This window comes from Pelodiscus sinensis, chromosome 27 (assembly GCF_052426305.1).
Source record: "Pelodiscus sinensis isolate ZL-2025 chromosome 27, ASM5242630v1, whole genome shotgun sequence".
NCBI lineage: Eukaryota > Metazoa > Chordata > Testudines > Trionychidae > Pelodiscus > Pelodiscus sinensis.
The window spans coordinates 10,148,795-10,165,095 of NC_143078.1; the positions used below are offsets into that span (position 1 = coordinate 10,148,795).

General features: G+C 46.5%; 1 protein-coding gene across 2 annotated transcripts; it reads left to right on the top strand.

The window, feature by feature from the left end:
- Positions 1-615: 615 nt before the first annotated feature.
- On the top strand, positions 616-14,852 carry MED20 (mediator complex subunit 20). Of its 2 annotated transcripts, XM_006130439.5 has the most exons (4): positions 616-821; positions 3,989-4,143; positions 9,507-9,760; positions 11,990-14,852. In XM_006130439.5, exons 1-4 carry the CDS (start codon positions 808-810, stop codon positions 12,203-12,205), a joined length of 639 nt encoding a protein of 212 aa, XP_006130501.4. In that variant the 5' UTR covers positions 616-807; the 3' UTR covers positions 12,206-14,852. The 2 variants fall into 2 exon arrangements, with proteins under 2 accessions (XP_006130501.4, XP_075766201.1); XM_075910086.2 differs by lacking the exon at positions 616-821 and having other exon boundaries at positions 4,008-4,143; positions 9,512-9,760.
- Positions 14,853-16,301: the final 1,449 nt, after the last annotated feature.

Sequence of the window (16,301 nt, forward strand, 5' to 3'; positions counted from 1 at the left end):
GGGGATTTATTGACACACGGACTGGAGCCACCTATTAATGGGCATAAATTGCAGCAGCGGACGTTTAGGTTGGACATTAGGAAAAGCTTCCTAACTGTCAGGATGGTGAAACACTGGAATAAATTCTCTAGGGGGGTTGTAGAATCTCCATCACTGGAGATTTTTAAGAGCAGATTGCAGAAACATCTGTTATGGATAGTGCTTGGGCTTGCCATGAGGGCAGGGGACTGGACTGGATGACTTCTCAGGGTCCCTTCTAGTTTTAGTGTCTAGGATGCTATTAACTCCACTGAGATACATTAGCCTGGAACAACTTGGTGGCGGGGCAGGGGATATTGGTTACTTGGCTACATAATTCTTAGGGTCCTAGAATAGGATCAGCCCACACCAGAGTTCCATTGGGGCTCGTTAAAATCTTTTGCATCAGTGGTTAACATGCCCCTGGGCTCTTAAAACCTGATTTTACTCCAGCCCCTTCCTCCCCCCGTTTATATTTAGTGCCATCTGCTGCTCGCAGTCCTTGGGGACTAATCTGCCTCTAGGAGGAACTAGCTTTGTAATTCCCACCTACCGAGAGGCAGGGGGACTGGCCAGAGACTGGAGTCCTCCCCTCTTGCTGATATCATTTCCTGCTGGGTGCTTGACACAGCAGAGGGGTTGGAGCTAGCGAGTGTGCTTCCTCCACGGAGAGATACACCCCTAGCCAAGTCACTGCTGCAAGTATATTTTTAAACCGAGATAGTATCAGCTTGCCCTCGCCGTCTTGCATAGGGACCGGTCCAGCCCGACGTGAAGATTTCAAGAAGCATGGGAGTTACCTGGTGAGACGTTCTATGTCGCGTGGTTAAAAAGGATACATGTGGTTGGGTCCTGATTGGCTTGCCATTAATGCCACGGCGTGGGGTTTGCAGACGGGGGGGTCTGCAAGGAGCAGCTCTGCTTCGGCAGCTTTGATCTAGCATTGCACCGAATTGCGGGAGAGGGAGGGCTGAGGATTTGCAGCAGGGTGAGCTCATTGCGCTGAGCCCTAAGAGGTTAAGTCCTTAGGAGCTGCTCTGTGGCAGGAGGAGCTGACAGATGCGTTTTCAGGCTGCATTGATTCTTGCGGCTTCTCGAGCCTGTGTTGCAGTGGCTGGGGTTTGTCTTACTGTTGGAGCCAGCACCACTATCCTGCCTCACTAGGGATGCTAAATATTGTGTAATTCAATAGTTGTGTAAGCACATGAAATCTTAGAAGTTACACGATTATTCGATCGCCCCTGGGGGCGGGGGTGGCAGCGGCAGCCAGTGCTCTCCCAGCCCCACACCTGGGGAACCCCCTACTACCTCAGGCTGCTGCCTCTGTATCAGAGGCAGCACCAGGGGATGGCAGGCAGGAACAAGTTCACAAGGGAAGCCAGTTAAAAAACAGCTCCCTGCGCAGACCGGCTAGCTGCAGCCCCATGCTGCTGCCTCTAAGACGTAGGTAGCAGCGTGGGATGGCAGTAGCCCCTGTCCGTGTAGGGCGGGGGGGGGGGGTCTGAGTTCCCTGCAGACAGAGGCTGGTCTGCGACAGCAGGCCCTGTCCACGGAGAGCTTGGACCCTCCCCCCCAAAAAAAGGACAGGAGCTGCTGATGCAGACCAGCCTCTGTCCACGGCAAGCCCAGGGTGCCACGGACGGAGCCAACTTCACAGCAACCTCCCCTGCCTCTCCCACCCCCGCATTACTGCCGCTGATAGAGGCAGCAGCGCCGGGGGGAGGCAGCTCCACAGAGCTGGTGTTGGGGGGAACCTGCTTCTGGCTGGCCCCTCCTCTCTGCCTCTGTAGGAGGCAGCAAAGGGGGTCAGGTAGGTCCCCAGAGCCAGCACTCATGGGGAAGCTGCTTGAAAGCCTGCTCCCTGTGCGTATGGACTCCAACCTACCCCCCTCATCCTCTGCGCTGCATGTAGTCAACAAGATTAACCCATAAGTCCAGGCTTATTGGTTAATCGTGTAGTTGACTACGCATTGACATCCCTCATCGTCACATGTGGCCAGGTGGAAATAATGGGAGAAGGCACCCAGCAGAGAAGAACGTGGCTGAGGCCGGGTTCTTGCTTAGGCGTGTGAGGAAGATCAGAACAGTGATCCATCAAGCCCAGTGTCCTGTCTTCCAACAGTGGCCAATGCCAGGTGCCCAGAGGGAATAGGCAGAACAGGGAATCATCAGATAATCCCTCCCCTGTTGCCCGTTCCCAGCTTCTGACAAATGGAGCATGATTTTGCATCCCTGTCCGTCCTCACTAATAGCTATTGATGGACTTATCCTCTATGAACTTAGCTAGTTCTTTAGAACATGTTATAGACTTCCCCTTGACAACATCCTCTGGCAGGGAGTTCCACAGGTTGACTGGGTGTTGTCTGAAGAGAGACACCGCTGCTCAGGGAATGCAAAGAGGGAGGTGGGTTATGTTCTGACAGGGATCTAGCTAGGGCATGTTACCGACACGCTATGTCAATACTGCAGCTTGTAAAATAAACTAAAGGGATAACTGGTATTGCAGTCAGTATCAGGGGCACGGAGGGTATGTATTTAAAAACAGGAGACCAAGGATTTATACTACTTAAGCGGGAAACAGAATTGCTCCATGGATAATATGGGATCAAATGTGCTCTTGGTTATCTGGGTCTATCACTGTAACGGCAAAAATCTTGTGTAAAACAGATTCTTTTGTGTGATGCTCAGTTTATACGTTTATAGGGTGACAAGGAAAATTTACCTTTACAGTGTCCCGTCTGTCCTGGCATTTGGCACCCTTTGCTGTGGTACTGTGTGTGGTGCCAATACTTGCTGTGTCTGCCTTAGGGGGTCTCTTAAATGTCTGTTAACCATGGGATGTTTGAGCGGCCTAGAAGCCATATGCAAAGCTCTTTTATCCTTTTCTGGGTGTTCTAGCTTCCTTTGCAGGCATGGGTTCAAATCCTGCTTCGGAACGGTCTCTTTAATGATCAGCAGTTTTTCTAAAAGCAATGCTATAGCTCAAATAGAAGTATATGGGTTTGATGGAAGAATTACTCTATCATACTCTGTGATATGTTAGGTAGGAGGTCAGACTGGACTATCACAATGGTCTTTCTTGGCCTTGAAGTGCATGAGTCAAGTATGCAAGTACCCTACAGATCCAGCAACTCATATGTTGGCTTCTGATCTCTATTATAGACTTTATAAGTACGTTGACTGCTGAAATGGATTCAGACTTGGTTACCATGTCTTTCTATTAGGGATATTAAAAGGCAGTTAACTAGGTAACTGTGTAGCCGTTAACATTTTTTACCCGTTACACACTGTGGGCTCTGCAGTACTAATTTTATACTGCAGAGCAGGGGTGGTCAACCCGTTACAGACAAAGAACCAAAATAGTGGTCGATACAGTGCAAAGAGCCAAGGGAAAGAAGTTGTTGGGGGGGGGGGGGGGAACCGCTGCCCCTTTAACAGCCGTCGGCCGGAAAGTTGTTGAACCAAACCCCCCCCCCCAAAAAAAACCCCAACGCTGCCCCTTTAAGAGCTGCACGTGGCCCAGACAGGCTTCTGTTGGCCGCAGCGTCAGCTCTCGCTGTCCCAAGCGGCACCCTGACCAGACAAGGAAAAAGGTCAGAGCACGGGAATGCAGAACAGCCGCGGGTGCGAGAGCTGCAATTTTTCCTTTGAAGAGTCGCATGTGGCTCGCAAGCCGCGGGTTGGCCCCCCTTGCTGCAGAGACTGCAGTGCAGCTGGCTTCCAGCCCATACCTGCTCCCACCTACCACCCTGCTTCAGGGAGCTGGTTGCCACCCTGTGTTGCTGTATCTGTGTCAGAGGCTGCTATGCAGGGCAGCAGACGGCTCCTTGGAAGTGGGGCCAGGAGCTCGCAGTGCAGCCATTAAACTCACATGTATCAGGGAAACATTTAACTAGTTAAACTGTTCCATCCCTATTCTCCATATGTGAATACGGAATCTTTTCTGTTGCTTCCTTCTCTTCTATGATAGTGTGTCTCAGATGCCCGTGACGGAGGGAAAGAGCGTCCAGCAGACAGTTGAAATCCTAACAAGGAAATTGGAGCTACTGGGAGCGGAGAAACAAGGAACATTTTGTGTGGACTGTGAGACCTACCACACCGCTGCCTCCACCATTGGCAACCAAGGTCTGCATTGCATTGTATTTCATGGTGCAATCACAGAGGCATTCGACCCTGTGGAGTTTGCTAGAACTGATCATCGGGGTTGGTAGAAGTCAACGGGAGTAATGTTCAGGGAATTGCTCTCTTGTTTTCTTACAAAGACATTTAATGCCGGCTCTGAGGTTGAGTTTTAATCCCACCAATGCTTCCCCTCCCCTTCTTTTCTCCAGTTATTCTGTCCAGCATGTTACTACTGAAATAACTTAGTGGCAGCTGTAGGGCAGAAAATAGGGGCCAGATGCATGGGTTCTGTTCTCAGATCTGCCACACATTTGCCGTGTGTGCCTGGGCGAGTTATTGCCAGCTCCTGCATCTTTATTAAAAATGGCAATAACAATACTGACCCACCTCATGTGGGTTTGACTGCTGCTAGTAAAATGCTTGGTGCTCTTTGGCTGAAAGATGTTACGTAAACATTGAGGAGTCCTTTAACACTGTAAAGACAAACAGATTTATTTGGACACCCGCTTTTGTGGGTCAATCAGAGGCGTGGAGTCACTCCCCAAAAACGCTGTTAACACTTGAGTTGAGACCCACCTTAGACCTTCTAAGTGCACCTGTACTTAAGCTCCTGAAAACCAGGAAGTACAGAGTTACAGTACACACCATTCCTGCAGTCTTCATTCTGCCCTCTTCGAGTAAAGCCCCAAACCAGCTATTATAAATACAGTCACAACCTATCCCATGGGTACAAGGAAATGCTGGTCAATTATAACCATTAACAAGGATTTGTAGGTAGTGAATTTCCCTTGTTTTTTGAGGAAGGGGTGGCACTGAGGTGAGCATGACTGAGGGACAGAAAGAGTTTTCCTAGGGAGACCATACAGCGGTGTTGTGACTCTTTAAAGGGCGGGGAGGAGCTGTATCCTAGGAAACCCTTTCTTTAAAAACGTCTGGTTTAGACCCTGTTACCAGATTTGCCCAGTACTATAGGATATGCTCATTTATTAGGGTTACTCTTATGGGACTGGGGAAGGTTAACAGTTCTATCAGTGTGCTGCTTGTGCTTACTTGTGCTTACTCTCATATGGAGCTGAATTCTATTCCTGCTGCCAATTCCCTCTCCCACTGGAGCACTCCTGCAGGAATTAGGTTCCTCAGGATGGGGTTCTTCCCACCTTAGCAACACACACACACAGACACTCATACCCACTATCAGAGCATGCCTGAAAGGACTGGGTAATCAGCACTCACAAGCCGACCCCTCATATGTCCCTGGACTCAGCCAGATGGGTTAATAGCCATGCCACACTGCACTCTCATGAGCCTTTGGACTCAGTGGGCTGGATTAAACAGCACTTTAAGCTGCCTTCCTCATATGCTCCCAGGTTCAGCATCCCCTATCCCCACTTTCACCCCACAGTCCACTGGCAAACCACGTGATGAGCAAACCCCGACAGGATTTTGGGCACTACAGGGATCTGTAGGTTGGGTACAAGAAGCGTTGTTGCAGAGCGAATGGGGAAGCCGAAACAGCACCCCTTGAGGAAGCGTGAGCAAAAGAGAAAGAAAGAGAGAAGCAACCAGCTTAACAATGAAAATAATTTATTTTATATATATATATAGCGAGAGGGGGGGGGGGGGTGAGCCAAACACACATAAGTTACAATATTAAATCTAAATTGGAACTGATTACAAATGTTAGGGCTAGCTAACCATATAACAGTTTACATAGGGCAGAGTCAGGAGGCTAGGTTTAGAGATAGGTAGTTGGTGGGAGAGAGAGAGAGACCTCACCACTCCTTGGAGCTTGCACTGATCGGGGTTCCCAGATGATGATGGTAGCCGGGGGTCCAGAGGGCAGGAGACAAACAGAGCAGAGCCCCCAACATGATCGGAGAGGAGATGAAGAAGTTTCAATGGAACTGATGCAGTTTAAATCCAGGTATCAACAGTTTTTCTTGGGGCAGGGATAGGAGTTTTTATAGGGATAGGACAATAGAGACTGATCACCCCTGCTTATGGGTGATGTTCCTTGAGGAGCTCACAATGCAACTAGGCAGTTTCAGTATTTTGGATGTCAATAGGATCCTTACTAGAATTGGTCTGATAATGACTAATTTGGGTGTGAGCAGGCTTGGGTTCATTAGCATCTGGAGTAGAGATTTCCCATCAGGCAGTGCTTCTCTGCTTTCGGTAGCCCATAGTTCATTGCAGTTCCTGCTTTGGAAGAGCTGCTCTCCATTCTGTACGCTAATAAGTTCTATCGTCAATGCAGATGAGGCTGGGGTGTTTCCTTAACTAGTTTAGGTGTGTCTTCCCTGGCCTTTTCCTTGCTTTGTCTGATTCTAGCAGAGGCCATGGGGAAGGGGGGATGGTTTCCCATGAATGTCACTCCCTAGCTCCCCAAGAGCACAGGGCTGGTAGGTAACAACCCCTAATTCCTCATAATGCGTGACCATTTTTAAACTAGTGCAAAGTATGATACTGCAATACATAACCCCACCCACAGCCCCACTGCACTGGCAAGTGAATGAGAGTGAAGACTAGATTCAGTCCCTCCCCCTGTCTGCCTGCTCCACGAATGGACTAGGACAGTAAGCAGGTGTCCATATCAATGTTCCCTCTAATGTTTACATACATGTGCAGAATAAATTTTGTTATGCACACCAAGGCATGTGCAGATGTGCACCACCAGCAGAAACACATGCTGCTGCGTGGGCGCTTGGCGAATCAATGAGGCAGCCTTTAAATCTCTCCTGGGTGGCCGCCCAATTGCACAGCTTATAGGGAACACTGGCCCAGACTCTAGATCTGTTTGCAGCAGGTGCACCACAGGCAGGGCCTGCTCTGGTTGGGCTGAAGCAGCCCTTGTCAGTGTTGGGTGGGCACTCCAGCCTGGCCGGGACAGGCAGGGAGCTGCTCCAATCTGTCCTCTACCTGCCTCCTCTTTAATCGGTTAACCAGTTAACATCACATTTAACCGGTTAACCAATTAAATGGGATTTTACATCTCTATTAGCAGTCTGGCGCTATGAATTATTAAAGCAGAAAGAATACTAGAAATCCGACATACTCATCACTGCTCATGCTCTTTATTTGCATCCTGCCCTTCTCTCATCTTGGGCAGTGTAAATCAAAGTCCCTTTTGTGTCTACTCCGTTTCTGTCTCAGTGCCATAGGTTTTGGGGCTGAACGTACTGCAGGAATGGATCAGGGTTGATTTGTCTAAAAAAAATGTTTCCACTGGGATTTAAAAAGAAATTCCCATTTGTCTTAAATTTTGTAGATGTATTGGGAGGGTGCTTAGTTTTTCCCCAGGGCCTAAGTTTTGGCCCAAACATGAGTTGATGGCCCCCTTAAGGAGTAAAGTTGTTGAGTACTCGTGGTGGTGGGTCAGAATTTGGATCCATTTCTGTGGAATGTTAAAGGAATCCTGGCTCCAAGTACCACGGGTGGAAGGCATCCAGCATGTACTCTCTTTAGTAGGCACTAGCACATTTACCTGGGGTTGCTCAGGTCCTTACCTCCAGTAATTTTGGGGTTTTTTTGGAAATTAAAATGAAAATGTCCAGGCTTCATTTGAATCATTGCTCCTGGGTGGGGCTGGGGAGGAGGGGTTCAGGATAGAGGCTGCCCTGGGGAGAGGGGACAACCCCAGCCCTCTCTCACCGCAGCAGCTTGGGGCCAGGTGAGCAGCACCTTGCCATGGCCGCTGCAGCTCCTGGGGGCAGAGCCAGGGGAGGGGTGCATGTCCCCCACTTGGAGCAGGTCCAGGTTCATCTGCCTCCTGCGCTCCCCGACCAGACTGAGGAATGCAGCAAACTGTGCACTTTCCCCTTGCTCCCTGGTGAAGGGGAACAACCAGCAATGTTCTTGTAGGACGGAGCAGGGGGTTCAGCCCCTCCCTCTGACCTCTCTAAAAGGGTGTTTGGGGGTTGGGAACCTCAGGGCGGGGACAGTCCCAGATTGGGACGGGGGACACCCCCAGCCAGTCCCTTTCACCTGCTTGGTGATTCTTAAGAACATAAGAACGGCCATACTGGGTCAGACCAAAGGTCCATCCAGCCCAGTAGCCTGTCTGCCGACAGTGGCCAGCACCAGGTGCTCCAGAGGGGGTGGACCGAAGACCACGATCAAGCGATTTGTGTCATGCCATCTGTCTCCAGCCTCTGACAAACAGAGACCAGGGACACTATTCCTACCCCCTGGCTAATAGCCTTTTATGGACCTAACCGCCATGAATTTATCTAGCTTCTCTTTAAACTCTGTTACAGTCCTAGCCTTCACAGCCTCCTCTGGCAAGGAGTTCCACAGGTTGACTATGCGCTGTGTGAAGAAGAACTTTCGCTTATTAGTTTTAAACCTGCTACCCATTAATTTCATTTGGTGTCCTCTAGTCCTTATATTATGGGAACTAATTAATAACTTTTCTTTATTCACCCTCTTCACACCACATTCTGAGAAGCAATCCCATTCCAGACACATCCCATTTTCTTTTATCGTAACTTAAAGGAAGGTCAGGGTTTGGTTGTGCCAGGAAGTTGCATACCAAATTTGGTGATCCTAGCTCTTACCATTTAGGAGGTGTTCTTGAACAGACACACAAACAGGCAGATGGACAAACTCTCTCAAATCTAGAGTAGATTAAGTATCTTCAGTTCTCCCTCCCAGTAAAATATCCCATTTCCCAAATTGACGTACCTGTGTATGCTATATGTCTGCATTTACCAATTCACTCAGGGTGCGTCTATACTGTGGCACTAGCTCGAAATAAGCAATGCAATTTAAGCTATGCAAATTGCGTACCTTAGGTCGAGAGAGTCTACACAGCACCAAATTTCAAAATAGAGCGTTATTCCGACAAGTCCCTTAATCCTCGTGAAATGAGGTTTACCAGGATGTCAGAATAGTGCGCCTGTCATTTCGATTATATTTCGAAATATCGGGCTCGCTGTCAGGATGCTGAATAGCTATTTTAGGATACCGGAAGTATCCCAAAATAGCGCTACAGTGTAGACGTACCTTCAGAGGTAAAGTTAAAAGTCAAATGACTCTCTTGAGTAATTGGTGCAAGACATGTTTATAAATCTGAGGTTTGGGTTCATACATCTCAATGGGCACAGGAAATATGGAGATCAGGACATGCGCTGGAATGGCAGAAATGGTAATGTAGCCACCTGCGTGGTTTGTGTTTTGTTTTGAGATTCTGAAACAAACCCATGCATCCAGTGTCCAGAATCGCATTAAACATTCATGAGTAGTCCTGTAACAGCCTTTCCTTTTGTCCTCGTCTTCGTCGATTCTAACAGATGTTTCTTCTTGAAAGCATGCAAGAGAGAAGCAGCAGCATTGCTATAGTTAAAATACCGCTCCTCTCGTTCCAGGGCAGGCTGGCAAGCTGATGTACGTGATGCATAACTCTGAATATCCCCTCAGCTGCTTTGCTCTCTTTGAAAATGGTCCCTGCCTGATCGCAGATGCCAACTTTGATGTCCTCATGGTGAAACTGAAAGGCTTCTTCCAAAACGCCAAGGCAAACAAGATAGAGAGCCGGGGTACGCGGTACCAGTACTGTGATTTCTTGGTGAAGGTTGGCACTGTTGCCATGGGGCCCAGTGCCCGGGGAATATCTGTGGAGGTAAGACTGTTTGTTCTGCATTTCAGTCACTTCAAGGAACAGGCCAGGACACACCTGGCTCAGAATAAGGCCCCAGGGCAGCAAAGCGCTGAAGAAGATACTTCAGTCTCATGGACTTCAGGGCTAGTCCAATCCCCTGCCCTCATGGCAGGACCAAGTATTGTCTAGACCAGGGATGGGGACCCCTTTTTAGTCAGAAGCTGCTGACCCACAGAACAATCAGTCAGGCCACACACAAGTGATATGCAACTCCCACATGCACCCCTTCCTTGCCCACCTCACTGACCTGGCTCCTAAACAGAAACTAAAAAACCTGAAGAGCACGCAACTTGAGGCTCTGCTTGTGCTCCGGGAGGAGGAGGAGGGGGCATCGAAGTTCAGAAACTTGCTGTGAGGCTGGAGTGCTTACCCTGCTGCCGGGGGAATTGGAGAGCCTCACCGCGGGCCAGAGCAAAGTAAGCCAGAGGCCGGATTTGAGCCACCGGTTTCTCACCTCTGATCTAGATCATTCCTGACAGGTGTTTGGAGATTTTTAAGAGCAGTTTAGACAATGATGGAGATTCCATAACCTCACTAAGTAATTTATTCCAGTGCTTAACCACCCCAATAGGAAACTGGGAGGCGGGGCTGCAATCGCTGCTCTGGGCATGGGGTGGGAGTGGCTGGGAGTGGGGTGGTGGTGGGGGAGTCCCAGCCACTCCCTCCACCCCCGCCAGGCTTCTGTGCAATCACAGGCTCCTAGCGCCGATCATGGCTCCGCCTTCCAGCCGCTTCCCCCGCCCACACCAGGCTTCTGTCCAGTGTGGAGCTGGAAAAATAAGAGAATACTGGATATTGCACATGTTCAGTATTCTCTGATTTTTTTTTTTACTGGACAAAGAGCGCAAATACCGGACTGTCGGGTAGAATACCGGACACCTGGCAACCCTAAGCAGGGGTGACTGGTGAGTGAGCACGTGGGAGGCCACCAGCCACGTGACTCTTCCCCTCCCAACCCCACCCCAGCCCAGGGATGGTCTGGGACAACCCCCTTCTGCCCATGACACTCCCCCCTCTCTGTCCTGCTCCAGTCCCACCTGAGTGATGCCGCCCCGGAGACTAGCAGGGCTGGGGATTTGCTGCCCCCAGCACCGGGGTGGAGGGCTGTTCAAGCCAGGCTGGAGTGGGCCTCCCCACTCATTTCCCCCCCTTTAATTGGTTAACTGGTTAAACAATATGTTTAACCAGTTAACCAATTAAGTGAGATTTTACATCCCTAATCGAAACCTGCCTTTCAGCATTTCTGAGCAGTAGAAACAGAGATTAATCACAGCTTTATTATATCGCAGCAGATGAAACACTGCTGCCATAATAACTGCAGCATTTCTGTTGATCTTAGGTTGAGCAGATGCTTGATTTGTACCAGACTTGAGTTTGGGATCCAATCTGAGCAGCCGCTCGTGTTTTTAATTAAACAGTTTTTTTCCAAAGTGCATGTCTGGTCTTAACCCTACTTTACAAACAACACCCTCACCCCACCTCTGTTGAGTAAGGCAACGTGGGTACTTCAGAGGATATCATTTTTAAACGCCCATTGGTAGTGCATCATTCTTGTCAGCTGGCAGGGATGGTTTTGCTTGTGTTTTTTGTTTGTTTGGGTTTTTGTTGTTGTTGCAATAAGCGAATGTAATGCCTATGACAGCGGAGAAGTTGATAGCAGGTTCTAAGCAAGTTTCCACAGCTACCTGTTTGATTCCTTTTTACACACACACAATCTGCCTTACTTTTGACATGCAACATCCTCATTGTGCCAGACCTACTTCTGCCCTAGGCCTTTGAAACAAGGCCTTTCACCTCTGCAGACAAGTTCATTCACCTCCACTGTGCCCTCTAGCATCTCTGGGTCATAATTATGATACATGTGCAGTTCTCTGAAAACCTGTACTTCTCTCATCCTCATTCTTTTGTAGGTAAAAATAAGGCAAAGTCCTTGAATGTTTTCCAGAGTGCTGGCTCGTGGTTTAATTTTCCCCCTCTTTCGCTTATTTGACAAATAGAGCTTTTTAGTTTGCTTATGTGAGGAGACTGGTATATTACTTTTTCTGCAAAAGATGGAGGTGTTCGGTATCAGGGTTGAAACCACCTGTCTCTGAGTACATCCATATTTTTGGAAGGAGAGGAAAGTTAATTGTCTCCTGTGTGGCTACCGTCCGCTGCTCCGTGCTTCAGTGCTCCTGTTTCTCTTGCCAGGTGGAATACTGCCCATGTGTAGTAGCCAACGACTGCTGGAACCTGCTGATGGAGTTCATGCAAAGCTTCATGGGAAATCACACTCCTGGAATCCCGTCTGTGTTTGGCAATAAGCATGACAGCATCTATAGCCCGGGGGATACTATGGCTCAGTACATGGAACTGTTCAACAAGATCCGCAAACAGCAGCAGGTGCCAGTAGCTGGGATCAGATGAAAATTCCTTGAGACTTTTTTTGTTTCTTTTTTAAAGTGACAGTATCTTCTTTTTGGATTGTCCTCCGGGGTCAGGAGTCCCAGCTCAACCGTGTCCTAAAGAAGTCTTCCCCCTAACGGAAAACACCATTCATCTCCATATGGCTGGGGAAGAATCAGTTTTTCCTATCTCCAACTTTGGCCTCAAATATATTTGTATTTCATCTCTTATTTGTTGGTTAGCCTATTGACTCTGGTGTATCTCAGTGCAACAGAAATTCTTGATTCTGGGCATCAGTATTGTTCTGCAGAAGGAAGTAAAAAATCCAGCTGCGTGTGCACAGGCAGGGTTTATTGTCCCTCATTTTCTTTAGCTACTGACTGTTCAATGTGGGTTTTCTGGATATTCGTATGAAGCATTTGGGTACCACTTGAATAAAATAAAGGCTTATTTTCCTATAAGGATGTTAAGTCTTTTTATCCACCTTTTAATGACTCAACCAACCAACCAATCAATGGAGGTGCTAATGGTTCTTAACAGCATCTTGTAATTATTTGAACTATCTACTCGCTGTCTCTTTTTTTTTCTTCTCCCCCTCCCCACCTCCCCTTTCCTTATTTATTCTTGGATCTGGACTTCTTATACTCTGGCCATCTGAAGAAGTGGGTTGTGCCCATGAAAGCTCATGATACCATCTACATGTTTTGTTAGTCTTTAAAGTACTACTAGACTATTTGTTGTTTTTTAAGTTTTTCCTGTTACAGACTAACTCAGCTACCCCTCTGAAGCTTTTTATCCATTAAGGGTAGTCTGTGTTGTGTGTATGTGTGTGTGGATTTTTTTAACAAATGTCTTTAATTTTTCTCTGGTGCGGAAGTTACTTCTTAGCCGTTTTTGCTTTTGTTTTTATTGAAGAGGCTTTACACCTTTGATGGAAAAGAATTTCCTGTTGTGACAAAATCTCTGTGACCTCTTTGCTGTCCCCTTACAGTTCATCTTAACTTGCCATCATATTTTACAGCGCACCAACAGATTAAAATCTTCTGGCTCTCGATGAGAACAATGCTAATGGTCTTCTTGCAGGAGTCTATCTTCTGTTGACACAATGTATCTGTCACCCTACCTCATTGTTAGAAAGGTATCTGATAAAACTGATAGAGGTCCAGGTGCTTTAAATCTCTACTCACCTGTGAAATCCCATTGACTTGAGTTGGAACTATTAAGATTAATAAGGTAGATTTACTGCAGGGCTTGGATCTCATGTAGCAATGATTTACTTATCAGGATGGAGAGCTAATGAAATTTCCCTCCATTTAAATGATCTAAACAATGAGAAGCTTCCTGGCTGGTCTGTAAATTTCCTATCTCCTCCTTACATTTTTCTTTGGTGTGTGTTATTTGCTAAGTAGATAGCAATGTGGCTGTTTACCTTGGTTCTGCAGCTGCAAGACCTTTGTGTAGCTTTCCTGAAATGCCTTCCCAAAGAATTTCACAAATAAACAGCCATTAGGCAAGGATCTTCTCTGTTTAATTTCAGAATGCAGCATCTCTCAAATGAGCAGAACTACCCTGTCCCTGCAATCTACTCTTCCTGCTGAACTCCCATTGAGGTCACGGGGAATTCCATGCCCAGAGGCTTAGCAAGGCTGTTGCCCTTAAACTCTGTGCCTTATATCATTCTGGGTTTGCGCAAGTAGCCTGCGGGAACAAGCACATGGCTTCTTCTAAAAACAAAAGCAAAAACCAAACATGTTCTCCATCGCCAGCCCGTACACTGTAGCCCTCTGTCTAAAAAAGTAAACTGCAAAACTGATGTCTGGGACCTTAGTACACCTGCTGATTTGCCAGGCAAGCTGCAATTGGACAGGGTTTGGGGAAGAAGGTTGAGGATACATTTCTGGAGGATTGGAAAGAGGAGAGCTGTTTTGTTGCTTTGATGTACTGGTTGGCTGAGTTAGTTAATTCATTATGTGATTTAAATGTGATTGGGGGGGCTGAAGAATGGGGTAACAATTTTTTTTTGTCGGTAATTAATTGTTAGGGCACCTAGAGTTTGTATGGGCACTTTTTAATTTATTTAACTCTGAATAAGTTAAATAATGTGGCAGCGGGTCTCAGTAGGTCTGGTTGGATGATTCACAACAAACAGTATTTAAATACATTAGCCATTTAAATATATCAAGCACAGGGTGCTATTTTGGGGTTCAGTCTTGCAGCGCAAATGCACATTAGTCACCGAATCCCCTTGCTTGCGCTCTTCAGGGGAGAGTCTGGTGTGCAGCGCTTGCAAGCATGTGGCCACTAGCTCACAATTACGAAGATCTTTAACCAGAAAATTCTGCTCTCCAGACAGACCCTCTTCTCCAGCCTGCGTTCTTAAAAAAATGCTGTGGAATTGTGACAGGAAGATTGGGCACATCAAATATTGCAAATGTCACTCAATACAAAAAAGATTCTGATAAAATCCAGGCATTAGAAGAATTTAGAGAAGGAAAAATCAAAGGCTTTGGTTTGGGAGATTCCTTCTCTACTCATTAGTTCTTTTATCTTAGTACTTGCTTAATTGTATATTTGTGGTATCTACCTGATGAATGGACAGCAAGGTTGATCATGGTGCTTTCATTTTTTGCATTTCCACTGATGTAAGTAAAATATGCCTTTTTCCTAACTGTCTCTTTGTTGAAAGAAAATGGAGAGTGAATCTCATCAGGGGCTTGGGTTTGTTTTTCATTGCCCTTGACTTACCACAGTTTGCTCAATTTTTACTTTTAAAATAGGTCTGAGTACTTAGGCAGATGCCTTTTTGTGAGAGAAATGTCTTTGCTGGGTCTGGGTTAGGAGTGGGGGAGGGGGGAGATTTTTCTGTTCAAAAAGTGTCAATCAGAAGTTGCTTAGCTTTTCAGGATGATAATCTGCACAGCCTTTAAATCCGTTTTCATGGGGTTGAAGATAAGTTATAGTCCTGTTCTGAATTTTTAAATGAGCATACATCAATTTAAAATCTAAACCAGTATTTCAATTATTAGGGTACTGCATCTACTCCTAAAATACATGGACAGTTTTTATGATTTTATTGTCATTAAGGTTTTTTTTAAAAAAAATTCTCAACCCTATTATCTAGAAGAGGTGCACAAAAATTACTTTGTGGATAGTCGAAGTTCTGTGGAATGCAAAAATATAAAACGTTCCATTTTTTTTACTCCCAAGTACAATTTAGATGATGCTAACAAAACTAGGTGAATGTTCAACTTGGCTGTTTTTTTCAAGTTGATGTCTCTTCAACATGTAGATGAGTCTCAAATGAGTAGGTGTTCTACAGGTGTATTCTTGACAGAGCTTTTTTAATCAAAGAACGTTAAGGAGCCCTAATGCTGTTCGCCATTGTTCCTACTGTATATTCAAAGAATTAAGTTTATTTTAGTTCTATTTGTTTGAGCTGATTACTGTGCTTTTTAAATGTCTTGTTTTTCAATTTTTTTAGTTTAGTTTCAAATTTTTACTCCTATAAAGGGCCAAAATAATGGTTGGTTAAACTTCTTTTGACATAAAAGAAATTGCACCAAGGCTGAATTTGGCTACATGAGTTCACAGTCTTCGGTCCCACTCCAGAAGGAAAACTAAATAGAAGTTCAAATGCCAGTGTGGATCTCTGTTTAGGACCAGAGCCTAAACTTGATCAGAGGTGGGCCAAAGGTATTGGTATAAAGTCTGAAAGATTCCTGGAAGAAGTGAATTTTAAGGAGAGAGAGAACAAGGGAAGGGAGGTTGTTAGCAGACAGAAGCTCAATTCTCCTGATTTCCAAAGGGAATTTAAATGGCCTTTCCTTTATGTTGTTTTTTAAGTGTTTTGTGAAGTGATCTTTGGGATCCACATTGCCAGGAGATGGCTGGAGTTCTGCTCAAATGATTGTGCCTTGTTCAAGACTAGGGCATTGGGTCTCCTGATAGCAATGGGATGCTTTGAATGCAGCAAGCATACTTTCAGATGCACTGAGACGGTGAGGCACTACAAGGAGGTGAATCTTTGTTGCAACGTAAGCATGCAATGTGCACTTGTCCCATAACACAAACTGTCTGAAGAGGCAAAACAGTTGTTCGGGGGGCACATATAGCCAAA